Here is a 27,640-nt window from a genome sequence, read left to right on the forward strand (position 1 = left end):
CTATATAATTAAGAGGCTTCAAAATAGAAAAATATTAATAAGTTATTTAATAACTTATGATGGCATACCATTTGCAAAAGTAGACAACCCAAGGTATTGCAAATGGGGTATGTCCAGTCTTTTTTAGTAGCCACTTGGTCACAAACACTGGCCAAAGTTAGTGTTAATATTTGAAAATGCAATTTGGCCAGTGTTTGTGACTAAGTGGTTACTAAAAAAGACTGAACATACCCCATTTGCAATACCTTGGGTTGTCTACTATTGCAAATGGTATGCCATCATGGGGGTAATTTTCATTCCTGGGCTACCGTACGGTCTCAAAGGCAACATAACCAACCTGGCGAATTTCAATGTGAAAAAACTGAAACCCAAGCCTTATATTTTACTCTGTAACTTTTGAAAACACCATAAAACCTGTACATGAGGTGTACTGTTATACTGGGGAGACTTCGCTGAACACAAATATTAGTGTTTCAAAACAGTAAAACATACCACAACAATTATATCGTCAGTGTAAGTGCCATTTGTGTGTGAAAAATGCAAAAAAATTCACTTTCACTGACGATATTGTCGTTGTAATACATTTTACTGTTTTGAAACACTAATATTTGTGTTCAGCGAATCCTCCGAGTAAAACAGTACTCCCCATGTACAGGTTTTATGGTGTCTTGGAAAGTTACAGAGTTAAATATAGTGCTAGCAAATTAAATTCCCTGAACTTTCGGCCTAGGTTGTCAGGCAGGTCCTGCAAATTGTAATCGATAAAATGACCTAAGTATGTAAAATTATTACATAAATATATATGTAGAATTATTATATATATATATACATGTGTATATATACATGTATATATTTTTTTTAAAATAATTTGTATTCATATATATAGGTATATATATAGTGATATATATGTATATACTTATGTATATAGATATATATATTATTTCATTCTACATGTATTTTGATATCAATACATATATTAATTTTAAAATAGAGTTAGAACGAAATTACTCATGTATATATATTTTTATTTATTTAGTTTTTATTATTTTTAAATTTTATTTTTTAACATATTTACATATTTGTTTTATATTATATGTAAATGTATATATAATGGTAATTATATATATTTAGTCAATATCATTGTACATGTACTTTGATATGAATATATATATATATATATATATATATAATTATATATATTAATATTTAAATACACTTATACAGTGTATGTGTATTTATGTGTATGTGTGTATATATATATATGTATACTGTCTTAGATCATATATATAAATATATATATAATCTAAGTATATATTATTTCATTTTACACTGTTTTAACATTTTATTTTATTTTTCCAGACAGCAGGGTGAGTATCTGTCATTACAGGCACTCCCCCTGCTGGGGCCAAAGAGGAAGGAGGGGTACTCCCTGGGCTCCCAGGTGAGTCCCCATACCGCGATCGCCAGCATGGGATCGCCGGCGACCGGGTAAGTACACGTTCTATGCCGCCCTGTGGCGTTTAGAGCCGCTTCCTTAAGGACGGCATAGAATGCCCTGCGGTCTTAAGGGGTTAAAGGGGTATGTTATTTGTGAGGATCACTGGGCTTTGTTGATATACACATTCAGGTGTTTTAACCCCCTTAAGGACGGAGGACGGTTCAGGACCGTCATCGGCATTTTTGCGTTGCCGACAGGTGACGGTCCTGAACCGTCCTAACCGTCCAATGTACTTACCCGATCGCCGTCGTTCCCCCGGCGGCGATCGGCGGTGCTCCCGGTGTGGGGAGACTGCCTGCAGCCCAGACAGTCTCCCCATGGCGGTTTAGGACCCCTGTGGCCATGTGATCGCTCAACAGGGCGACCACAATGGTCACAATAGGTGTCCTAGTGTCTGCCTGCAGGGGGACTGTCTCTGCTGACAGGCAGTCTCCCTGCTAGTGTAAAATCTGAAAAAAAAATTAAAGTGAAAGTTAATAAAAAAAAATATTATTATATATGTGTATATATATGATATATAGACATATATTATACCTATATAATATATGTCTATATATCATATATATAATGTCATGCTAAGTGTATTTTTATATTAATATGTACATATATTAATATAAAAATACACTTATAATTAAATTACACACGTATATATATAATAACTATATAATAACTATATATATTGTATATATATATTATTATAAAATAAGAATAATAAGTAATTTAAATTAAAAAAATTAAAAATAATAATAAAAATAAAAAAAATTATATATCTATACGAAATTTTATTCTAACTGTATTTTGATATTAATATATATATATTTATATCAAAATACACTTAGAATGAAATTGTATATATATCTATGTATATATAAATAAATAAAAAGAATGCGATCTATTCATATGTCCATATACAAAATTACATAAATAATTATATAAATATACACGTAGACTTCAAATATATAAATATGCATATATATTTAAATTCTACGTGCGTATTTATGTAATATTTTTACATAATTAAGTCATTTTATTGATTGCAATTTGAGGGACCTGCCTGCAAACCCAGGTCGAAAGTCCAGAGAATTTAATTTGCTAGCACTGTATTTTACCCTGTAACGTTCTACGACACCCTAAAACCTGTACATGGGGGGTACTGTTTTACTCGGGAGACTTCGATGAGCACAAATATTAGTGATTCAAAACAGTAAAACATATCACAGCGATGATATTGTCAGTGAAAGTGACTTTTTTGCATTTTTCACACACAAACAGCACTTTTACTGATGATATAATTGTTGTGATACATTTTCCAGTTTTGAAACACTAATATTTGTGTTCAGCAAAGTCTCCTGAGTAGAACAGGACCCCCCATGTACAGGTTTTATAGCGTTTTTGAAAGTTACAGGGTCAAATATATGAGTCAAATATTTTTACATTGAAAACGGCCAGGTTGGTTACGTTGCCTTTGAGAGCGTATGGTAGCCCAGGAATGAGAATTACCCCCATGATGGCATACCATTTGCAAAAGAAGACAACCCAAGGTATTGCAAATGGGGTATGTCCAGTCTTTTTTAGTAACCACTTAGTCACAAACACTGGCCAAAATTAGCGTTCAATTTAGTTTTTTACTTTTTTCACACACAAACAAATATGAACGCTAACTTTGGCCAGTGTTTGCGACTAAGTGGCTACTAAAAAAGTCTGGACATACCCCATATTGAATACTGGGTTGTCTACTTTTAAAAAAATATGTACGGGGGGCGGAGCCTGACAGCTGGAGCGGACGGTCGCATGCTGCCCGAGCTCCAGGCCCAAAACCAGCAAATCGTTGATTAACCACCCAAAACTAACTGCACACGGCTCCACTCATCTACTGGGCACTCGTACATAGCCCGGGGACGCGGTGCATGAAGTAAGTCCGCCAGCGGTCAGCAACTCCACGATGGTGCAAACATGCGGCCTATGGGAGGCCAAGGCGGGGGGAGACGGACGCTCTCCTTGCACTCAGGCCGACCATGGAGGCCACAATCACTCCCATCCTCCCCCCTATGGACCGGCGGGGGTCATCCCGGTCCCCCATAAGGCGCAGACGTACTCACCCCATACTAGCCAGAGGGGCCCAGGAGAGCCGGACTCCGACATGGAGGGAGCCAAGATGGCCACCGAACCGAGGCTCATCTCACTCCAAACCCCCAAGCTGTGGGCCACCCGGGAGGATGGTATTGCCAAGGCCTTTGATGCATTCTGGGCCAAATACCGAGAAATTACCTTACAGAGCGAGGTACAGTGTGCCACTGCAGCACTAACCCAAGGCAAAATACGGACAGACAAGAATCTAGGCCAAGCGGACCTCAAGCAAGCCACAGGGAGGCTGGAGGGAAAGCGGAGGCAACGCAACAGGCAGATGGCCACTCGGGACCTGACCTGGCCTCATCCACCAAAACAAGCTCAGCCTGCCAACACCCGCACTCCTCACCGCAACCCGAGAAAGAAATCTGGAGCACAGAGGCCTATCTACATGCACGCAATTCACGGTGCAGTACCACGAGAGCACCGGGCCGGTCATCAGCACCGTCTACCCAGATACACACCAAGAAACGCGGGACAACCGCCACGGTGGAACAGGCACAATAAGTCTACACCTCACCACAATGGCCCTCTCATGTGTAGCGGACTGCTCCAAAATCGGCCATCCGAACACACTATGCCACAACGCAACCCATCTGCTCCGGTGGCCTGTTACCCTTTCCACTGCGGGCACGAGACTCAAGACAGGTGCACTCAAGACTCTGTTAAGGGACAGCCTCTCCGTGTGTGGCAGCGCCTACTTACCTGTGTGAGTACCTGGTCCGGGGAGTGGCACCCTGGCGGGGATGCCGAGGAGGGCAGGAACGCGTCCTACACGACTTGAACAGGCTTCTGGGCCCACACCCCATGCCTGCTGCTTGGCTGCGACACCCATGGTTGTACTAGGCATACTGTCTGCAACACTTATGGGACTTAACCAATACGGTGAAACAGCATACTTACCACAGCATAATTTATGATGTGCATATCACCTTTATCTCTCTTCGTTTATACTTTTGATTTTTTTTTTTTTTTTTTTTTAAACTTAGCCATGCTAGTTTTACTTACCTAAGCCTTGGCAGGGCGGGGGCGGAGCCTGGCACTCAGGCTGAACGGCTGTGTTTCACTTCAGCTCCTGCTAACTACTGTACTTCGAGGGGGTAAATCCCAAAAAACACGGCACAGTCGCCCACCTGAGGTGAGAAAACATGTTGGGGACACCCGGGGGAATTGACAGACACCAAATGCAAGACTCTACCACCCCGGGAACCCATAAAAGAGTCCTGAGGCCTACCGGAGATCGAGCGCTGGGGAGACGGCCGCTTCCCGCGCTGACTGACCTGGTCGGACATACCTCGGGGGCGCCACCTCCTACCCCCCCCCCCCTCTGGACCGATGGGGGTCATCTCGGTCCACAACAAGCGACAGGAAAAGCGGCAACAAACAGAGCCCACAATATGGGGCAAAACAACAACAGGATAGGCAAACACGAGGCGCAACTAAAATGGCGACAGATCAAGCACCGAGTGAGATACATGAACGCCATACAGTAATACCAAACTACGAAGCCAGACTCACCGCTCTCTTCGATGCATTTTGGGCACAGTTGGAGCGCCGGGCGTGGCTGCACAAACAGAGCACTCACCAGAGCCAAGTGCAATTCCAGCAACATATCTGCCGACGCCTCACTCCTAAACGGCGTGGAGCCCCAAGATGGCGCCGCAGGAGGAGTGATCCTCTGCCCGCAGGCATACTCATAAAGAGAAAACAAACATCAGAGCGCGACAGCAGAACGCATGGGACCCCCCGTGCACCCAAGAGTTCTCCCCACTCTTCTTCCGAGCAGGGAGCCCACCTGAGGATTACTCCTCTTCGCCACCCATACACCCCGGGGGAACAACCGGACTCCGGCAAAACCTTGGGCCCACGACCCTGGAGATGGGGTCAATGGACCTGTGGCAAGGGCCCCCGCTAAGGCCTCGGGCCGAAGACACGGGACACTTAAGCGGCAACGCACTAGGAGAAACACCGGGGGCACCATAACTCAGGGGGCCAAGCACCAAGCAGGTCAAAATGCCCACTATGGAGAAGCTGATCCCGGCCTCAATGGAGCGACGGATCAAGAAGGCAGCCCCCCACAACCGAATGGACTAGACTGCGCAAAATACAACACAACTCCTCCAAGTGGGGTGGGCTGAACAACAGCATGGACACTTGAGGCCTTGGACTGATCCAAGCAACCGAAAGAGACACCTTGTATTACCCTGAGGGTTCTACCCATGAGGACTCTGTTTACATACTCCGTGATGTTTAACTTTTTCTTTTCACAGTTAACACTTTATGACTGCAACCTAACAGATAGTTATAAGCTATGCCACCAGCCTGCCTTAGCAATTCTAATTGTACCTGTTAGAGCACAAATTAGCTTTCTTAATATGTTAATATGTAGATGTAAAACTGCTGGCACCGATCCCACTAGAGATGGCAGGATTGATATCCCGGCAGGGTTATATCCAACTTAGTCCAACATGCCTCTAATGTTTAGCTTGATTAGCTTGTCTAGCCTGTCATAACAGTACTAATGGAAACCTCTATATGCCTGTAGTTAAGCGTTTGCCGTAACACCTACTACTGTACTAACATAAACCATTCCACTGGTGCGAGATAAGCTTGCCTATTGTAACACACCAAGCTCCTTACTCAATCACAGATAACTTAACTCACATTTTGCATATACCCTCTCTGGTAGAGCTTTGCTATGCTATGTCCTGCTTAACACATCTGCCTTTCATTAAATGCTGATATTACTCGAAATACACTTGATTGGCACCAGGAGGCACTAAACTATATTTTGTAAAACGCACCACCCTATCAGTCACACATTAAGCACCATTGAAATGTTTAGATAGTTGGGCCCAGGCAGACCAGCAAGGTAACCTAATCTGCATGCCAAGCAACCAGCACCAGCACTAGGCCTCGTGCCGATGGGTTTTTATGTAGCTCTAACGGATCAGCCCTAGCTCATGTCATTCAGCCTGTACGTTCCTGTATAACATAGGCGTGCGCAGCCTATTGCATTAGGGTGTGCACCCTAAAGCACAAGCACACGCGGCGTGTATATATATATATGTATATATGTATGTATGTATATATATATACACATATATACACACACACACACAAAGCTGTGTGTGTGCTGTGTGAGGGTGCTGTTAGTGTGATGTGTGTGTGAGGGTGCTGGTAGTGTACTATGTGGGTGAGGGTGTTTGTGTGTGCGTGCTTGTGAGGGTTCTGTGAATGTACTGTGTGTCAGGGTGCTGTTTGTGTGTGTGTGCACTTGTGAGGGTGCTGTAAATGTACTGTGTGTGAGGGTGCTGTTTGTGTGTGTGTGTGTTTGTGAGGGTACTGTTAGTGTGCTGTGTGAGTGTGAGGGTGCTGTTTGTGTAATGTGTGTGAGGGTGCTGTGTGTGGGTGCTGTATGTGTGTGTGGGTGCTGTATGTGTGTTGGTGCTGTGTATGTGTGTTGGTGCTGTGTATGTGTGTGGGTGCTGTGTATGTGTGTGGGTGCTGTGTATGTTTGTGGGTGCTGTATGTGTGTATGTGCTGTATGTCTGTGGGTGCTGTATGTGTGTATGTCTGTGGGTGCTGTATGTGTGTGTGTGCTGTATGTGTGTGGGTGCTGTATGTGTGTGGGTGCTGTATGTGTGTAGGTGCTGTATGTGTGTGGGTGCTGTATGTGTGTAGGTGCTGTATGTGTGTAGGTGCTGTGTATGTCTGTGGGTGCTGAATGTGTGTTGGTGCTGTGTATGTGTGTAGGTGCTGTGTATGTGTGTGGGTGCTGTGTATGTGTGTGGGTGATGTGTATGTGTGTGGGTGCTGTGTATGTTTGTGGGTGCTGTATGTGTGTATGTGCTGTATGTCTGTGGGTGCTGTATGTGTGTATGTGCTGTGTATGTCTGTGGGTGCTGTATGTGTGTGGGTGCTGTATGTGTGTAGGTGCTGTATGTGTGTAGGTGCTGTGTATGTCTGTGGGTGCTGAATGTGTGTTGGTGCTGTGTAGGTGTGTAGGTGCTGTATGTGTGTAGGTGCTGTATGTGTGTGGGTGCTGTATGTGTGTGGGTGCTGTATGTGTGTGGGTGCTGTGTATGTGTGTAGGTGCTGTATGTGTGTTGGTGCTGTGTATGTCTGTGGGTGCTGTGTATGTGTGTGGGTGATTGTGGGGGGTGGAGGTGGGGGTACATTACTTAATATCCCCCCTCCCTTCTTACTTTATGTAGGGAGGGGGATCCTTCCCTGCTGCCTTCCCTGGTGGTCCAGTGGAGGTGGGGACAGATCAGTTATCCCCCCTCCCTTCTTACCTTATGCCTGGGAGGGGGGATCCTGCTGCTGCCGCCATCCATCCCTGGTGGTCCAGTGGAGAGTGAACTCTAGCCCCGCAGGGCTAGAGTTCACTCACGCGAGATCTGAGCGTTGCCGCGGCAACGCTCAGATCTCGCGAGAGGAGCCCGGCGGAGCTGCTGGCAATAGCTCCCCGGGTCCTCTCCTGCCTCCCTCACTGCCTGTGAGCCGGTGAGGGGAGGCTGAGAGCAGAGCCGGCGCTCGGATAGCGCCGGCTCTGCATGAGCCGGCAGGGGAGAACCTGAGATCTCCCCTGCCGGTCTCAATACATAGGCGTGCCGCGGGGATTAGGGTGTGCCCAGGCACACCCGGCACACCCCGTGCGCACGCCTATGCTGTATAACTGCTCATGTTGATAAGGTCACACCTGTCTTATAGCATCTACTGTTAACCTGTTTAAATTGTGTTCCCGTTTACCGACTCATAAAAACATAAAAAATTAGGCAATACCACTCTGGAAATGTAATGCACACTGTTTTTGCTGTACTAATCCACTTTGATGATTACCCATGCATTTCCCCCTTTTTTCTATTCTGTACCCCTCACAAGTGCCTCAATAAAAGAAAGATTTACAAAAAAAAAAAAAAAGCCTTGGCAGGGCAGTATGAGTATAAGTGGCTAGCCAAATCTTTAAGGATCAATGCCAGACATGTAAGCCATGCAATGTCCATTTGACATAATTGAGTCTCAGGCCTTCATTATCCACGCTGTTAATATTATTAATAGGTTTTAAGCTTCAGTCTATACCATGCGTACATCTAGCGTATTTTATGGGTTATTTTTATTTTTTTCTCTTTTTTTTTGTTTTGTTTCTTAATAAGTTCAGCACGAGACTTGCATATCTCACAATAAGCAACAGTGAGCTTATATATGATAAATAGTAATATGCATACTCATTAAGCTAATGCGTTCACACTACTATTGTCTCAAACTTCAGTTTATCACGAGCGTAAATGGCTTGAATTTTTTTTAATTTATTATTATTTTCATTTTCTTTTTTTTATACTTCATAATTGCTAAGCGACAATTATACTTAAAAACGCGCAGTTAATCGACTATATACATCCTATAACTAGATCTGTTTTATGCATGTCTAGCCTAGCGTGTTTTATCACAAAAACGATGTTTAAGAGCTTGCTATCTTCATATAATATAAAAATGTGCCGTCTACAATGCCACACTGTGAAATGTTATGGAAATGCTTGTAGAAGCTGTTGTGGCTCTACACGCTTGTTGTCAATCTATGCACAAGAAAAATAAAGAATTCAAAAAAAAAAAAAAAAATATGTACATGTGGGGTGTTATTTAGCGATTTATGACCGATAATAGTGTTATAATGTCACTATTGATACATTTTAAAAATGTATGTTTTGAAACCGCAATATCCTACTTGTACTTATAGCCCTATAACATGCAAAAAAATAGCAAAAAGCATGTAAAACACTGGGTATTTTTAAACTCAGGACAAAATTTTGAATCTATTTAGCAGTTTTTTTTCATTCGGTTTTGTAGATGAGTAAAAGATTTTTCACATAAAAGTTGAAAAATTAAAAAAAATACGCGTTTTTTATCATATTTTTTCATTTTTTTTAAATTAAATTACATGAGATTATATAAATAATGGTATGTAAAGAAAGCCCCTTTTGTCCTGAAAAAAACAATATATAATTTGTATGGGAACAGTAAATGAGAGAGCGGAAAATTACAGCTAAACACAAACACCACAAAAGTGTAAAAAGATGCCTGGTCGCAAATGTACAACATCGCAAAAACAGTCCGGTCCTTAAGGGGTTAATCAGACCCATTGCCACATGTGTATATAATCAAGCACCTAGCCATGCAGTCTGCATTTACAAACATTTGTGAACAAAAAAGGTAATTCTGCAATGTCAGTTTGTGAAATTTTATCGCTGATAAATATTGCATGGTTAACTGTAAGTGGTATTATTAGAAAATGGAAGAATTTAAGAACACCAGCAACAGTATACACACAAAAATATAGTCCCAAAGACCAAGCACACAGTTTAATAATCTGTGCTTACCCTGGCGCCGCAACCAGCCGTAGTTATATTAAACAAGGAGAAGCACATTCTTGAGAATTTCTAAATCAAAATTTCACTTTTTATTAACTCCAAAAGCAGACAAGCACAATGTATCAACTTTCAGTCTCGTTTACTTGAGAAGAGATTCCCGTTGAGATTGAAATATTGATATATCTGAAAGAATTACGACACACTTCTTAATGACTGAATTCAGGTGTTTCAATCAGACCCAGGCCCGTTGCTACCGGGCAGGCAAACCAAGCAATTGCTTGGGGCCCTGAGCTGGCCCGGGCCCCAAGCAGACCCGGTGTTTCCTATAAGGCTGCAGCCGTCTGAGCGCTCTATAGAGAGCCTCAGGCGGCTGCAGCACTCCTCTCTCGTCACCTCCCCTTCTCTGTAGCGTGGCCGAGCTCCTCTTCTCTTCCTCCTGGCTGTCAGTCCGGCCGGGTACCACGCGGTACAGGAGATTCAGTTTCCTGTTCCCGGCCGGACTGACAGGAAGTGCACACTGACAGCCAGGAGGAAGAGAAGAGGAGCTCAGCCACGCTACAGGGTAGGGGAGGTAACTGAGAAGAACATAGGGAGGGGAGGGGGGGAAGGGGTAGTAAAAAGAACATAGGGAGGGAGGAGTGAGTAAAAAAATATGGTGGGGAGAGGGGGAGTAAAAAAACATGGGGAGGGGGGAGCAAAAGTAAAACATAGGGAGGGGGAGTAAAATAAAACATAGGGGGAAGTAAAAAAAATATAGGGAGGGGGAGTAAAAAAACATGGGGGAGTAAAAAAACATAGGGAGGGGGAGGGGGAGTAAAAAAACATGGGGGGGAGTAAAAAGAACATAGGGGGAGAGGAGTAAGTAGGACACAGGGAGGGGGAGTAAGAACAGGGGGAGGGGGGAGTAAGAAGGACACAGGGAGGGGAGTAAGAAGGACACAGGGAGGGGGGAGAGGAGTAAGAAGGACAGGAGGGGGAGGGGAGTAAGAGGAACATGGGGGAGGGGAGTAAGAAGGACACAGTGAGGGTGGGAGGGGAGTAAGAAGAACATATGGAGGGGGAGGGGGGAGTTGTAAGAAGAACATAGGGGGGAGGAGTAAGAAGAATACAGGGAGGGGTGATGAGTAAGAAGAACACAGGGAGAGGGGGGTGAGGAGATGAGGAGAACACGGAGGGGGGAGGTGAGGAGAAGCGGAGATGAGGAGAACACGGAGGGGGGAGGTGAGGAGAACACAGGGAGGGGGTGAGGAGAAGCAGAGATGAGGAGAACACAGGTAGGGGGGTGAAGAGAACACAGGGAGGGGGTGAGGAGAACACAGGGAGGGGGTGAGGAGAAGCAGAGATGAGGAGAACACATGGAGGGGGTGAGGAGAAGCTGAGATGAGGAGAACACAGGGAAAGGGGGTTAGGAGAACACAGGGAGGGGGGGTGAGGAGAATACAGGGGGGTGAGAAGAGACTGGTAGCGGAGGGTGGGGGGAGAGGAAAGACCACTAAGGGGTAGGGCAGAGCTCTAAGGGACGGAAGAGAGAGCTCTATAGGACAGGGGGCAGGACATGGAGCTCTTTCACACTACGCACACAGTTTTAGATAAAATGCACATGTTTGTGAGAACTGAAAAATGTATGTGTGTGTGTGTGTGTGTATGTTTTTTAAGTATGTTGGATTTAATTTTTTTTTTTTTTTTATTCTTTATTTTATTTGTGCATAGTAAGAAGAACATACGTTTGCACTGCCACGACAGCTGGTGCATACAGATTTGTAAACGTATTATAACATTGGTATGGCATCGATAACATAGCACATTTTTTGTTTTTAAGAGTCAAATTGTGTAACAAGTCGAATGTTTATCATGCTTATACAGTTTGAGCTACTGCAAGTTTTTAAATCAAGAGATAATCTAGTAGTGCTTTTTAGTAGTATGTGACATGTAGTTTAACAAAACATTGTGTAGACATGTGTGTAGATCAAGCATTGAAACTTATATAATATATGCAGTATGACTAGTTGCTGATGATCGGCTATGCAAAGGTTTGACACTCTGACTAAACAACTTGGTTAGGTAGGCTCAGACAATTCAAGACCATTGTAAGGGTTAATAGCATTAGTTTAGCTACGAGGGGTAAAATTGACAGTTTGAGTGATCTCAAAGACAATTTAAGATTAAACGCCTACGTGAATGGTGAACTCTCTAGGGCTGAGTAGGTGTATAAGCATTGTGTTGTCATTAATGCCAGTTGTTCTGTGAGATTATCAATGGAGTTGAATGGCTAAATAGCAAGAGGCCCGATGTAGGTTGATTGCAGGCCTATTCAGTGTGAATGTGTCAGCCAATCGGCATGTTGTGTGTGATATGTGGTTAGGTACACGTGATTCTCCATCACTAGGCGTTTAGGTGAGGCAGGGACTATACAAATAATAATATTAATAAAGCTGCGCAGTCATGCAACTCAGAGTCCATTAACTGTGGGCTAATAGAAATATGAAAAAATAAATAAATAAAAAAATAAAAAATAGAAGAAAAATCCCGCACTGGCAAAGTCCCCTGGGATCTCTCAGACCTCCCAGACCCTCTGTGTGTAGGACGGTTGAAGGGGGAACGATTCCCCGAGTTTGCGGTGTAGCACAGTGTGTTGTGGTAGGTCTTCCCATCTTGGTCCCCTGTTCACTGTGTTTCTCTGGAGGTTCATCCAATGCCTCGTTTGGGCCTTACGGTTCCCTGTTGTCTGTGTCCCTGGGTCTCCGTTTGGGATCGGTGCGTGTGCAGGGGTTGGTGGGGTCTTTTGGCTGTACCTTGCTGCTGGTGTCGGGTCGCCCTCGGGATGGTAGGTGCTAAGTACGAGTTTTCAGCGTGTGTCCATAAGTGTGGGGACTTGCTGCGATGGTCGGAGGCTTCAGATGCCGCTGAGCGGTGAGTGGGTCGGGTATGTGTGGCTATCTTGTGCTGCCATGTGTGGATGCTAGTGTTGGAGCCTGGGAGGCCATTCTCCGCTCTCCCCCATTCCGATCTCCCACCTCGTCTCTGTCTGAGGGCCGCTCTGGAGGCTCGGGTCAGGCATCCACTCAGGAGGCGCCGGGTGGCAGGGCGAATCCAGGCCGCCGCCTCTCTCCTCGCTTGCTTAAAGAGCCAACGCCTGTTGCGGAGCCCAGACCATAGGCTGGTGCAGAGCCGTTCGAAGAAGTCCAGCGTGTGATCGGGTGGTTTGGTAGGTGAGCCTTTTGTCGCATGTTGCGCCTGTGGCGCCATCTTGTTTGGGCCTTGACAGTCCCGTTTACCAGCAAGGGTTGTTGCTTGATCGTGTCTTGTTGTGGGGGTAATCGTCCCCAGGGAGGACCGGGATATCCCCCGCCGGTCCAGAGGGGGGGGGGGTAGCTGGGCAGCCGCCTCCCCCAGGCTTCAGGCTCCGCTGCAGTATAGGCCGCATGGCCGGTTCATGTGTTTGTGTATCGCTGTGGTGCATGACCGGTACCGTTTTGTTCCTCGTGTAGTTCTATATCGTTTTCCGGGCACCGTGGGCTGTTGGCTTGATTGGGCTTGCCAGGATTGTCGTTTTTGTGCCCACCGGTGCAGGAGCTCTTAGAGAGCACGTCCGGCCATTTTGGCTGTCAGGCCCTGCCCCCTTGGATTTAGTTATTGTGCACTTTTTTAATGTATATTTGATTTTATGGTACAGTGGTGTTTTTTGCAAATGTTAAATTGTTGAAAATGTAAAAATGTTATGCACATTATATGCAACAGCAGTATTTGCACTGTAAACATTTTTTTATTTATGCACAGTTTATGCAACAGCAGTATTTGCACTGTAAACCTTTTCTATTTATATAAAGTGTGGGTAAACTTAAACTGTATGGCTATGCTGTGGATCCTGTAGGCTTTGCGTGCGTGGGGGTGGGGTGTTGAGTGGGCCTCCATGTCCATTTTGCTTGGGGCCCCCAAATTCCTTCAAACGGCCCTGATCAGACACACTGCCACATGTGTATAAAATGAAACACCTAGCCATGCAGTCTGCATTTACAAACATTTGTGATAAATATGAGTCATTCTGAAGAGCTCAGTATTTTCAAGTGTGGTATAGGATGCCACCATTTTCTATTTTTTTTTTTTTATTCAAGGTTTTTATTGGTGACATATAATAAGCATTAAACATCGATACAATTGTATACATAGCAGGTAATATCTCATCGCTGGGCAAGCCAGTAAAGTATACAGTTTTTGTTGCTTGTTACGGATGTACATAGTATGCATTGTAGGTCGTACAGTAGGTATTTTCAGTGACATAGTGCATTTCCTTAGTGCAGGTAACCTGCATGGTGGGGTAGTTTATAAGAGGCAGCCACGGGGGCGGGGCCGGTTCGCCATGCTGACCGGTCGCATGGCGGATGGGCTCCTGAGAAATCCGACATCGGAGGCAACATAGGCGGTCACCCAAACCCGCAACCAGCGAGAAACAACTCACACAGCGGTGGGAAGGGTAGCGGACCCCGAGATCGGGAGTTCCGGATCCCACACGGGCAGCACGGGACTTCGGAGGCCGCGGCCTACTTTAGGGGGAGCGGGGTGGACGGCCGCTGCCCTGTCTCCCTACTATACTGCCCCACGCTGGAGTGCTTAATGCCTGCCGGTCCTGTTCCCCCCCCCCTCTGGGCCGGGGGGGTCATCCCGGTCCACACTGGGGCGCACTCAAACTGACCTGCAAGATGACTACAAGGCGCCAGGCACACAAGGCCCAAACCCACAAAGGCGGCGGTTCAGAGCACCTACACTACTGCTCCTGCGATATGGAACAGCCGTCTGAATGCAGATACGGCGACCGCACCGGACCCAGGACAAAGGGAAAGCTGCAGCCTCTCAGCATGGCACTTGGGTGGGAGCAACACACAGCCCACAAGTGAGCTTGGAGTTTGCACCTGGGCAGATCTACAATGGCAACCCACATGATTACTCCCACACCCAGGAGAGCGAACTCACCAGCCCAATGCGCCACAACAGCCACTCACCCGACCAGGGAATCAGTAGAGGGCACAGCTCGTCACCACCCTTTCAAGCCACAGCCGCAAATCGGGGAGCCGTAAAGCTACACACACTGCAAGCACTGCTGGAGCTGAGTCCCATCGCTGGGGATGGCTAGCAGTCTATACTCTTCACTGTCAGCCCCCATCCTAAGGGACAAAACGGGACTTACCTAGGGCTTACACGGTTGGTGCCAGATGCCCCTTTCTCACCCTCTCAGCAGAACAGTATGTCTTCACACGCGACCCCACTCTCAAGCTGCATACCCCACTATGCTGTATTACTATTGTTCTAGGCAACTTGTATGAGCAAATGTTCTAAACGACTGTGACAAGCTAATGTTATCTACAAAGAGTTTAACGCTGATATAATCGTCTGTTTAATAGATTACTAACGTATGCATAAAATTGCCTAGTTTAGCATGTTCAACAAAAATATAATCGTCTGTTTAATAGATTACTAACGTATGCATAAAATTGCCTAGTTTAGCATGTTCACAAAACAATCTATAACATACCAAAATAACGTGATCTAAGCCTGTTCATAAATATAAAAATAGTGCATTGTACTATCATACCCTAATGCTTTCCATGTTATCACCCTTTGTCTTGAAATATGCATGCGGATTGCCTTTGGGGTACCACGTGCCTGACTGTTACCACCATATGCACTGCAAAAATAAAGAATTCAAAAAAAAAAATAAGAGGCAGCCACTTGTAGTGGTTTCAGCGGCTTCTGTGTTGTTGCCGGTGTGTTGGTCAAGTTATATGTCTTGTCAAGCCGAGCACGGCGTTCGGAGGTGGGATGCCACCATTTTCATCCCTGCAATGGTCAACTGTAAGTTGTATCACTGGAAGGTGGAAGCATTTAGGAACAGCAGCAACGTAGCCACGAAGTGAAAGACCACGTAAAGTAACAGAACGGCGTCACTGAATCCTGAGGCGCATGGTGCGTAAAAGTCACCAACACTCTGATTCCGTAACTGAAGAGTTCCAAATTTCCACTGGCATTAATATCAGCACAAAAACTGTGTGGCGGGAGCTTCATGGAATGGGTTTCCATGGCTAAGCAATTGCGTGTAAGCCTCACATCACCAAGTACAAAGCCAAGGATTACGTAATGTGCCAACTGTAAAGTTTGGTGGAAGAGGGATAATAGTATGGGGCTGTTTTTAAGGAGTTTGACTAGGCCCTGTACTTCCATGTGTAACAACCTGTTGGAGTCGTGTTCAGCCCTGTAACTCAGGTGCTGTTACAGGCCTTACAAGCATGATCCACAGATATCCTGCGGGTGAGAAGAGGATTCTGTTGGGTTGATGATGGCCTGGGATTTTTGAAAAAGTAAAAGAAGATCAAAGGCAACGGTAGCCAAAGAAGGGTCAGAATCAGATGATCCAGAAGTCAGGGCAGGCAGCAATCAGAAAAATCGGAGAGCAAGCAAAGTCAGGAAACTGGCAAGGAAATGAAAAAAACAGGAAGGCTAGGAGTTTTGAAGTAGGCGATAAAACAACCAAGCACTGACTGAAAGGTGTGCTCTGCTTACAAAGGAGTTGCTCAATAACAGAACCTGGTCTCACATGGAGGAGGGATTACCTAAGGTCATTATGACTGACTACGGGACTCAGCACCATCTTGGATACAGCATCATCATCCCGGCTCTGCCCCAGCCACACCTCCTCCGACCTCTGAACTGCAGACCAATCGCAAATCTACCATCTTGGAATGCAGGAATGATTGCCACGATTTCATCAGAGGATGCCAACTTAGGTGCAGCAGCCACAGGAAGTATCACTGTTGCGGATCGACCTGCAGGGCATCGCGGCACCTTGGGAAGGGTGAGTTCTGTCAGCAAATGTGACAGAGCCCCCTTCACAGGCGCAACCTCAGGAAGCGAGCCAGGGGCTGCTGACCAGGATGCTTCCAATGGAAAGCCCTCACCTTGGCAGGTGTTTGAACATTACTAGCCAGCTCTCTGGAATGTTCCTCTAGCTATAACTTTTCCAGTGTATGTAGTATTCTACATGGCCATAGCATTGTCTGGAATCCAAGATCTCTTGGATTTTGTATTTTTAAGAACCATCAACAATTACAGAGGTGGGGTGTTATTGCGCTGATGAAACCTGTTAGACTTCCATGACTTTAAGAATGAGACATGGAAAACAGAGTGTATTTGTACATTGGAGTTAGTACTGCCACAGGGCTAATTGCCACTGGTACCTTGAACGGATCAATGTAGCATGGTCTTCTTGGAAGAACAGGACAAATGTAAGTTATGTGTGGACAACCAGACCTTGCACATCGAGTGGCTCCAGGGACCTTTTGATGTCGGCATGTCTTCCTTAGCGTTGTTGTGCTTTGCTTAAAATGTGTTGTAGCAATTGTCTGTGTTGTTTTAAATTGTTCAATCGGTGAGCTACTTCAGGGATAGTCGTGGGACAAGGGGGGTTAGGCAAGGCAATTTAAATTGAAAAATATTATGGGTGTAGCGGAATAGATGCTCTAGCTACACTTTTATTCCCTTTTGTTTGGCTGTTCGTACACTCCCCGTTCATTTACCAAACCAACTATGCGTGGGTCCCAAGATTCCTTTTGTGTTTTGGTCACCCTGTGCCCATTATTGGTGCAGGGTATGTTGAATGTATTCCTTGTCTGTCCCTCTTCCCCTTTCTCTTGTCCTATTGTTTCCCCAGCAGGGTGTTGTTTCAGGGACACTGACAGGCCAGTTTAAACTAGCTGCTTTGTCCCTCCTCAATCGCCCATCAGCCCTTGCTATTGTCTGACCCCACCGTTCCATATACTATAGTACTCTATGCACCATTGTATGTAAATGAGGCTGTGGGGTCTTAAAATATGTGTGCTATATCTAATAAAGTTAGTTGCTGTTTTAACCTTTACCATGTGTCGGCTGGTGTTTGGGGAAAGGGATATAATCTGCTGATGAAAAGGGTGTCCAGGGATGTAAGCACATTAGCCTGGTCCAGGGTGGAAAAGGCCCTCAGTGATCCCAGACAAGACTCGGTGACTGAATATGAAGTGCCCCATGGTCCCTGATAACTAAGAGGTAGCAGACTTGGTGGAGGTACTCAGTCAGAGTACTGGAGCTCCGTCACAATGGGTATACATGAAAAGTCTCTGGTCCTATGCGTTTTGTTCGATAAACTAAAATGTTTTCAGGGACCAAAGATATTGAGGATAAAATTGCATAAATCAATGCTGCAAAAACAATAACCCTAAAATCCCCTTCCCTCACATGTTCGTTATATAGGGCTAGTCTGGATCAGACTCAAGAATCCATGTGTAATTAAAATAATATTTTATTATAGCAGCGTAATTACAGACACAAATTGAAAAATATTATGGGTGTATATATAAAAAGTCCCAGGTCCTACGTGTTTCGTTCTATAAAAAAGAAGGGTCCAAAGATATTAAGAATAGGGAAACATCAATCAATGCTGCAAGAAAACCAACCTTCTCCCACATGTGCCTTAGGCAGGACTAGTCACGAAAGTTAATTGGTGGTCCAGTGAATGTGGAAGGTGTCCTGATCGTCAATTGGTTCCAACAGAAAACCAATCACTTGTTTCAAATGATTGCTTAACCCGATCTTCCAGGCTCCATTCTGTTTGTACTTCAGTCATGTGGTTTTCTTCTTAGCAGTATAGATTTTGTGACGGCTAACTTCTTTACATTTATAGATTGCGATTTACAAAAATATGCGCATGGGGCTCGATTGTATACGAAAGATACTAGACTTTCTTGCAAGAGATGGAAAATATAGAATGGTCAGAGGAATACAGTTGGGCCACATTAGATGTAACATCGTATACGATAATTACAATTTGGGTTTGGAAGCTATTGAATACTATATGAGTCTTGATAATAATATTTCAGAAGGTCTACACACTTTGATTTTGACATCAGTAAATATTATATTGAACACAATTATTTTTATTTTAAGGGCACTTTTTACTTACAAGTCACGGGTAACGCCATGGGCGCTAAGTTCGCCCCCAGTTATGACAATATCTACATGAGGAGATTTGAAGATATTTTTGTGTAGTCTTGTCTTGACTGGAGGCAGAGCCTGGTGCTCTGGCAGAGGTATATTGATAACATTATTATTATGTGGAAAAGGTTTGGTTTGGTTTATTGATTTTGTTAAGCACTTGCACTTGAATAACTAGAATTTAAAGTTCACATCAGTCTGGAATAAATATCAAATTAACTTTTTGACAATCCTACTTTTTGTCAGTGCTAGAATAACAAACAGGCTTGTATTGCCTCAACAGCAGGTACAAGCTTATGAACACAACTCAAAATAAACAATCTTATGGCACTCGATAAATGAGCACAATTTGTTTTTGTAAATTAGACATACATGTTCAAACAGATTGATGATGAAGTAATGTAAGAATCCATAAAGTTAGTTATGATGCTTAGTAAATCAGGCTATGTTAATTGACAAGGTGAGAAACAAGGATAGAAACAAGAATACCACTGGGTAGTAGATATAAGATATAAAAATGCATAGAGCACAAAGCAAATTAAAAGCATAGATCTCTGTTATGGTAAATTAAATGGTGTCCTCAGGATATGTAGATATCACCCTATGTCACAGGTAGGCCACATCAAGATGTCCAGCTCTACACCAGGCTCATTGTCCCCTATCTCCATTGCTAGATTATGCTGATATTGCTAGGATTATGTGTGATTTGGCATATATTAAATTGCAGCACCACTTATCCCTGCACCTTTGGCCCCAGGCCTTAAAGGGAGCCAGTTCCTTTAGACCATAGATCCTCCAATTCCACTTGGCAGGATCTTGAGCCTGTAGTTTTTCTGTATCACGAATGGTCCCTTGGGAGTATCGTCAACAGCCTGGAAGTGACTCCGGACAGGCCCCTGGCCCAGATGAGGAGCGGGTTAATGATTCCACGGCTCGAGGCAGCAGAACGGCTATTAACATCCCACCAGAATTCCCGGCAGCCTCAATTTGACATTGAAACGGTCTCTCCAACTCTGAACCTCCTTGCTCTCTCTGCAGTGCCAATGTCCAATGCATCGGCCATCTTGGACACGCCACAGGTTCTTCAAGGTACTATCTCAATCCTTCTTTGAGGTACTATGCTTGCAGGGCTTTGTTGAAGAGTTGCTGTATCCCATTGGGGACCGGTCCAAAAGGGGGGGGGAATAACTGGGCTGTGGACCAACTCTGGAGGAAGCATGCAGTGTCAAAATATTGGAACATATAAATAAATATCAAAAAGGGTCTACAGACCGATTCAATCCCTTTACATTGTAATGCATGCCCTTTTTTTAGTTTCAGAAAGTTCACATGTACAGGCATAGAAAGAATTCTAGCCCACTGGCGAGGAGGCGATAGAACTAGGAGGCCCAAAGTGAAACTTTTTGGATATATAAACTAAACACATTGGAACCAAATGGTCTAAACGTGGATTTAGATCTAGTTTGTTTTCTGTGACAGGAGACATAAACTGAATGGAGCCATATGAGATCTCAATAAAATAGAGATAGGGATATGTACTTTCTTTTTGGCAACTATAAAATAAGGATTTAAATAATGAGATATTACAGGGAATTAAACCATGTTATTATTATAGCACTTTAATTGTATTGTCACTTTACATAATGAATTTACATAATTATATAGGAACATATATATTTAAGATGGTACTTCATATATTAAATAACATACATTTGCAATTACAAATAACCAAAAATTAATTTGGAAGAATTTTGGATTAATTTACGAATATATAAGCTATCATAAAATCATATAATACACAAAAATCAAATGATCTAAAAATAATTATAATACATATAGACTGGTGTAAACTTATAAGAGAGAACATTGGAAGGTGAATATACATATAAAAGATCCAGTACAGAAACAAGGGGGTAACCCTATTGATCAGTACAATGAAGAGAAAAGAGAACGTTAACTGTCCTGGTGTCAGCTCATTTAGATGATATACGCTGGTGTTTAGAATTTAGTCATCCCAGGCAATCCATTTAGACATGATAAAAGCATTGGGGATTGTAATATGGACATTACATGCATAATTGTATCGCATGACTAAATGTGACTGTTTAGGTAATATCCCCCTTGTTTTTCCTTTTCCAATTTTTTCTTTTACATGTATATATTGGAGTGTTAAAGGTTCCCACCTGGGAGGTAACCTTGGGAGGCTGAAGTACACAGTGCAAGTTAGGTTACTTTACTTCACTTATTGATTGTATTTTCACTTTTATTTCACTTTTACTTGTGGTAAAAAGCAATATATGCTAAACATATGGGGATAACCTTAGTCATCTTTGTGAGGGATTAGTTAGTTCTTTCAGTTTTACCATTCGACTGGGGGTGATAGGCTGAGGGCAAATTTTGCTGGATTCTCAGGTGTCTCCGAGCTCTAGGTCAGTAAACATTGTTTGTATTTTATGGGTTTTTGGCAAAAGCACTTTATGTCTTAGGCACTTGATTAAATCTGAATGCAGTACTATACATTTGATAGTATTATGTGTACATCTGTTTTGCACAGTTGCATTTCTTTATTAAATATACATCTAAAGAAATAAAATTATCTTCGTACTAAAATCATTGATGTGCTTGGGAATTATACAACACATACAACTATTCCCGGACCTATGCCAGGCCACGCTGGGCTACCGCAGAGCACTTAAACCCCTTACCCCTTACGCGCTGTGGTTGCACAGAAAAAGAGATATAGGTGGACCTTTCCGACAGGCCTGTGTCACATGTTCATCCTCACCTTCTGGTGTCTCTGGGGATAACTACCTTCCGGGCATTGGTGAAAATGCTGGTCGGCAGCCCTGTACCGTGGTACCTGAATCCTGCGGCATATTGAAAGACGCCGGCCGCTGTGGACCCATGCCAATTTGTAGCCCCATGTCCACCCACTGTGTTAATAACGTCAATGCGCGTATGACATCACGCAAAGGATGCGCACGCAAGTTCTGGGGTCAGAGGCTGGGTACGGCCAATCGGATTTAAAGGAGACTTATTTAAACTCCTTTCTTGCCATGACTCATTGCCCTGTCGAGGTTTTCCTTATTGGTTGTCTGAGAGTGTGTTCCTAAGAGTTTGTCTGGTTATTGACTTTGGCTTTGTTTGACTTCCCTGTATTCTGGTACCCTTGGCTTTTGGCTTTCCCTCATCGTTGTGTCTCATTCTGTGTCCCCGACCTCGGCAAGTATTCTGACTATTCTCTGGTACGTTAAGTCCTGCCATTCTAAGGCCCGGTAAGACGTTACCTTTAGTCCTAGGTGTTATACAGGTCTGCGGGCTGGATCAACTAGTACCCTGACATTACGATATGGCCATAGATCCTGCAGAACTGTGTCAATATAGCTTGTGAAAGAAAGCTAAAGGAGAATGGTCACCGTATGGATCAATTTGCCCAGGCTTTCAGTACGCTTCTTACTCGAACAGCGCATAGTCAGCCTGAGGTTTCTCCAACTATGTCACCTCTGCCTAAAGTACCTCCACCTATAGTACATAAGGCACCTACTATCTCCCTATCTCCTCCCCCACATTTTGATGGTAATAATCAAGAATGCCAGGGATTTCTGAATCAAATTGAGTACCACTTTGAGGCCTCACCGGGATCTTTTCCCTTGGATAGAGCTTGTTGGTAATTGGTAAGGCATTTGATTTGATTAGCTAGGTACTTGCTATTGATTGTTGGTTAATTACCTATTGTTTGCAAATAAGCATAGGCCTACCCAGGTGTTAAACATTCCTAGTGGGTGGTGATTTTAAGAGTTATATAAGGGTTGTGGTCATTAGCTTGGCTTCTACATCTAAGTGCTGCTTCTAAGTTTGTGATTGGAGATAATCTGGAGATATTCTATAGGTAATCTTAGGTAATCTGAGGTATTCAGGAGGAAAAAAAATAAAAAAAATAAGATTTGTTTGATTTAAATAATTCACCTCATTAAAATGGCAGACTTAGTTCATTGTAATAGTTATGCATTTGTTTCACGTTCAACTTTTTGGAGATTTGGATGCTGTTTAATCTGTAGACAGTTCTCTATATTGCGGCAGGAGATTGTATTTTTGAAGTCTGAGATTTGTAAATTATCTGGTAAACAAACTCAGGCTGGAACTGCTGCAAAGCCACTACCGCAGAGACATACTAGGAATGGCAGATGGATTACTGTAGGAGTGGTGGAGTACCATGCTGATTTCCTGGCAATAAATGATGCAGAGTTTTTGGCAGAGCATAGACTTTAGTTTGCGTTGCAATTTCTCTAAAATATCACCCCCAGGTACAGCTGCATAAACTCCACTGGGCCATAGCTGGACATGTCATCCTGTATTCCAGGGGTTGCAGTAAAGATAGGAATGTCATGGGTAAAACCATTGAGGGTTACCCATTTATCTGCATCTTGAGCAGCATAAGGGGAATCAGCTCAGGCACATAATTGCTGTCACCTGCGTAACACTCTATCAGTCACCTCTGAATCAGCAGTTAAAACTGTATAAGCCTCCTCGGCAGTAAACTTTCTAAGCATTTTCATACTGAACTCTAACTACAACTACCTTTTTTTTGTATTTTGTTTTTGCTTTTTTTAAACAATTTTTGCTTTTAAAAAAAAAAAAAAAAAAAAACTTTTTTCTTTTAAATACTAACTAACCTAACACTAAAATTCCCAATTTCCCACTAACTTCGACTCATCCCAACTATCTTACCCTCCAAATTAAAATTTATAAAATTTGAAAAAAAAAAATGTAACGCCTGAGGGTTAAAAAAATAGTGATCTGTCATCTGAATTCTCATCACTGCAAGCAGTGTTCAAAGGACAGGGAAAGTGTTAAAATTGGTTATACAGGGCTGAAATTAGTCTTTATTTAACTGACACAATTTTATATATAGTATCATACAAAGTATCACTCCAATCCCTCTCTCTCCACTTCACTAGTCACACAGAGGTGGAGAGAGGTAGATCAGATTTCCCAGCAGAACTGTGATCGGATATGTCTTGGACATTGAAGCACCCAGCAAGAGCACCCAGCAAGTTGCCACAACAGCAACAATCTGGCATTAAGCTTAGTACATGATGGAATTATTCCATCAGTGGTCCTCTAGGCATGGACAGCAATGATGGAGTAATTCTGTCAGTGGCTCATAAAGGGTTAATATGTACTTTTTTATGTTTACATAAAAAGTAGGGTGAAAAGACGGGAGCAGCCAGAGATGAAGGGGCCTACCCAAGGCAACATGCTGTCGGCAACTGTCATCAACTGCCCTCAGAAGGAGATAGACGTGATCCTAGTAGTAACCAAGTCTGTGGTACACTGATGCTGGCCCTCCCTCATAACTGGGGATGAAGGTGCTCCCCATTGATGCTGGCCCTCACTCATGCCTGGGGCTGAAGGTGCTCCCCATTGATGCTGGCCCTCACTCATGCCTGGGGCTGAAGGTGCTCCCCATTGATGCTGGCCCTCACTCATGCCTGGGGCTGAAGGAGCTCACCATTGATGCTGGCCCTCACTCATGCCTGGGGCTGAAGGTGCTCCCGATTCCAGGTACAAATCTCAATTGGCTGTGAAGCAACTTTTATACAAATGGGAGTTGGCTGATTTCGATTGTAGGGCTGCCACCTAAGCCATTTTGACACTCAACAACAGAGGATGTTACTTTATTTACAACATAAGTCAATAAACTCGTTTTCTGTATTTCTTGATGTTTAACATCAAACTACTTAATATTACTGTGGTATAGTGTGGCATATCATTCTATATGCCTGAGCCTATATCTCATGCTATTTCTGTTTTAATATTCCTTACTCTATGAAGATCATCATTAGTGCTCATAGCTTGTCTCTTTATCTATTTGCATGACTTACTTACTCAGCACCATGCTCTTCTTAATTCTTGTTTGTTTCATTTTACCAAATAAGATGCTCGTCCAATCTTTTAGTGAACATGTATTCACTGTTACTTAACATTACCTTATTGCGCAAGTTATTGCTCACATGAAGTTACATTATAGCTTGATCTGCAATTGTCACGACGTGTTAAAACTATGCCTCAATAAAACCAAAGATTGAAAAAAAAAAAAAATAGTAACATGCATTAACACAATTAAGTGAAATTGGCCTGGGGAAAAAAATCTATTTGAAATACACGACTTTCATATTAAATCTATAAGATACAATAGCTACAAATAAAGGATCCATTATGTTTATATGTTGAGTTTAGCAAATATAGGCAATAGGCATTGTGTAATCAATCCACCTCCTGTCCGTTGTCCGCACTCGTACGGCCAACTCGGCTTGCAGTACTTCTCGCGGGCGGCTCCCTTCCTATGGAATAGCCTGCCTACCGCCATCAGACTCTCCCCTAGTCTTGCATCTTTTAAGAAGTGCCTTAAAACCCATCTCTTTAGGAAAGCTTATGGCCTCCAAGACTAACCAATACCTCACATACCTGTCTCTTGCCCTCTCCTAAAGGGCAGTCCACCTTATTTGATTGCAAATTCCTGTCCTAATGTGTTTTACACCCCACCTCCTATAGAATGTAAGCTCGATCGAGCAGGTTCCTCTTCAACCTATTGTTCCTGTAAGTTTATTTGTAATTGTCCTATTTATAGTTAAATCCCCTTCTTAATATTGTAAAGCGCTACGGAATCTGTTGGCGCTATATAAATTGCAATAATAATAATAATATTAGAGCACAGAACTCCATAAATTACAATAAGAAATATAAATATATATATATATATATATTTTAAATTTACCAGTCCATTGAATGTAATTTCAAATGTACATATGTTGTGGCACAGACCAAAGTATATCCCATGACATATTGTATTCCAAAAGGATATGCATAATTTATAGCCATCCTCCATTAAATATAAGCAGTAGTATTGTAATAGACTACACCAATATAATAAAATATAGCAAACTACCTAAAAATCTGAAATTATGAATGATGTTCCTTACCTTTTGCCATGGACTTCCAGGAAACAAGGTTGCATTAAAGCAAGAGTCCAGCCACGGTTCGTTAAAACGACTTTGACTATGATTCTGAACTGTCTCCATACCTACTAATATATAGATCGTATTAGCACATGGCTTAGAATTCTTCTGATAAACAATTATTTGCATATTACTTTTTCTTATTTTGAGCTATTTGAAATACAAATACAATGTTGTGTTTGTACATTCTAGCACATTCTGGATTACTAATGACAATTACTAATTAAAAATGACAATTGTAGTGATGTCTTGCCTGGATAAGGTATGCACTGTACCTCCCAATATTACAAATGGACAATGGGGAACACTTTAATATAAGGGGTGTGAGCGGGGTGTGGCCAGGAGCAGGTGAACTACTTATAATAAATTTAGGTGACTTACTAAAAACAATTTCTGCAACTTAAATGTAATTTAGAACAAGAACTTATTTACACAGACTGATTTCGAAACATTTTGGTTTATTTGTTCTATTGTGCACTTTTTGAGCAGTTATTAATGGCATTTTGTATGTGTATTTTGTTATATTCCAATATTATGTTCTGCATTTTCAATTTTTTGTATATTTTTCCACATTTATTGTAGTTTAGAGCAGGGCCGGACTGGGGATACAAAGCAGCCTTGGAAAAAAAATCTATGCCAGCCCCATAAGTCATTGCGCCATATATTGTTGCATGTAATATGTAAGGCTATGTCTTGGCACCCCATATGATTGAGTAATATATATATATATATATATATATAGCTTTTTCTAATATAAAATATTGGTCCTTTCAGAGTAAAACGTTTAATTATACAGTAAGCATACTCACATGCAGACACAGACAATCTCACTGACACACACAAGCTCATTGTGTCACGTCCTGCTCTGTTCTGTGGAGATGTCTGGCAATGGCTTCTGGTGTCCAGTACTCTTGTTACAATTCTTGCTTAGTTTTTCTTGGTTTTTGGTCTTCTATTCTATGTCTGGTTTTCTTTATGCTGGGATTTCTGGGTTCATTCCTGTAATCCATCCCTGGGATTCCCAGTCTCCAGGTTTCCTTTAAATGTTTGTTTTATGTTGCCACACCCGTTTGTTTTCCACCATTCACTCTGTTTCAGAGTCCTGCAGGCAGCTGCTCAAAGCTTCTGCCCTTTCTTGCAGGTAAGTGCTATATATATTGTAACGGATCGCCTGGCACCCCGACTGGGTACCTCCGTTAAAGGATGCTCCTAGCGTTTCCTGAGGACTCCAAGCACTCTGGCAGACACCACAATCACCGAATCTGAGAAGCATATAAATCCTCTCAAGCCTCTGAATGCTGTAGACAGTTGAATGGGAACCATACGAATAGGTTTGCACTCCTAGCAGTCAAACTGGAACAGCATGCAATAAATCCTCCCCCAATAATGAGACGACACTTCACTTTGAGGGTTAAACAGGAACTCTGGACTGGCACATCCAGCCTGGCTTTTATTACAACTGTACACATACAGGCCACACCCAGGGGGAGGCCTAAAATAACCAATAGCATCACGGGTGCAACCCACACATCCCCTCCCCTTAGTGTGACACATAATCCCATTATTCATACAGTTTAAAATATACTTTTTACCCAATAGTTATAACTTCA

The 27,640-nt window shown here is 43.1% G+C and overlaps 1 protein-coding gene across 1 annotated transcript in view; it reads right to left on the reverse strand.

Moving 5' to 3' along the window:
• LOC134612022 (uncharacterized) overlaps positions 1-27,640 on the reverse strand; it is an 81,809-nt gene that overhangs the window by 39,656 nt on the left and 14,513 nt on the right. Inside the window, exon 2 of the mRNA XM_063456419.1 lies at positions 25,995-26,098. Coding sequence (XP_063312489.1) covers positions 25,995-26,093 — 99 coding nt within the window. The 5' untranslated portion in view covers positions 26,094-26,098. The remainder of the gene's footprint in view (positions 1-25,994; positions 26,099-27,640) is intronic.

This window comes from Pelobates fuscus, chromosome 1 (genome assembly GCF_036172605.1).
Source record: "Pelobates fuscus isolate aPelFus1 chromosome 1, aPelFus1.pri, whole genome shotgun sequence".
Classification (NCBI taxonomy): Eukaryota; Metazoa; Chordata; class Amphibia; order Anura; family Pelobatidae; genus Pelobates; species Pelobates fuscus.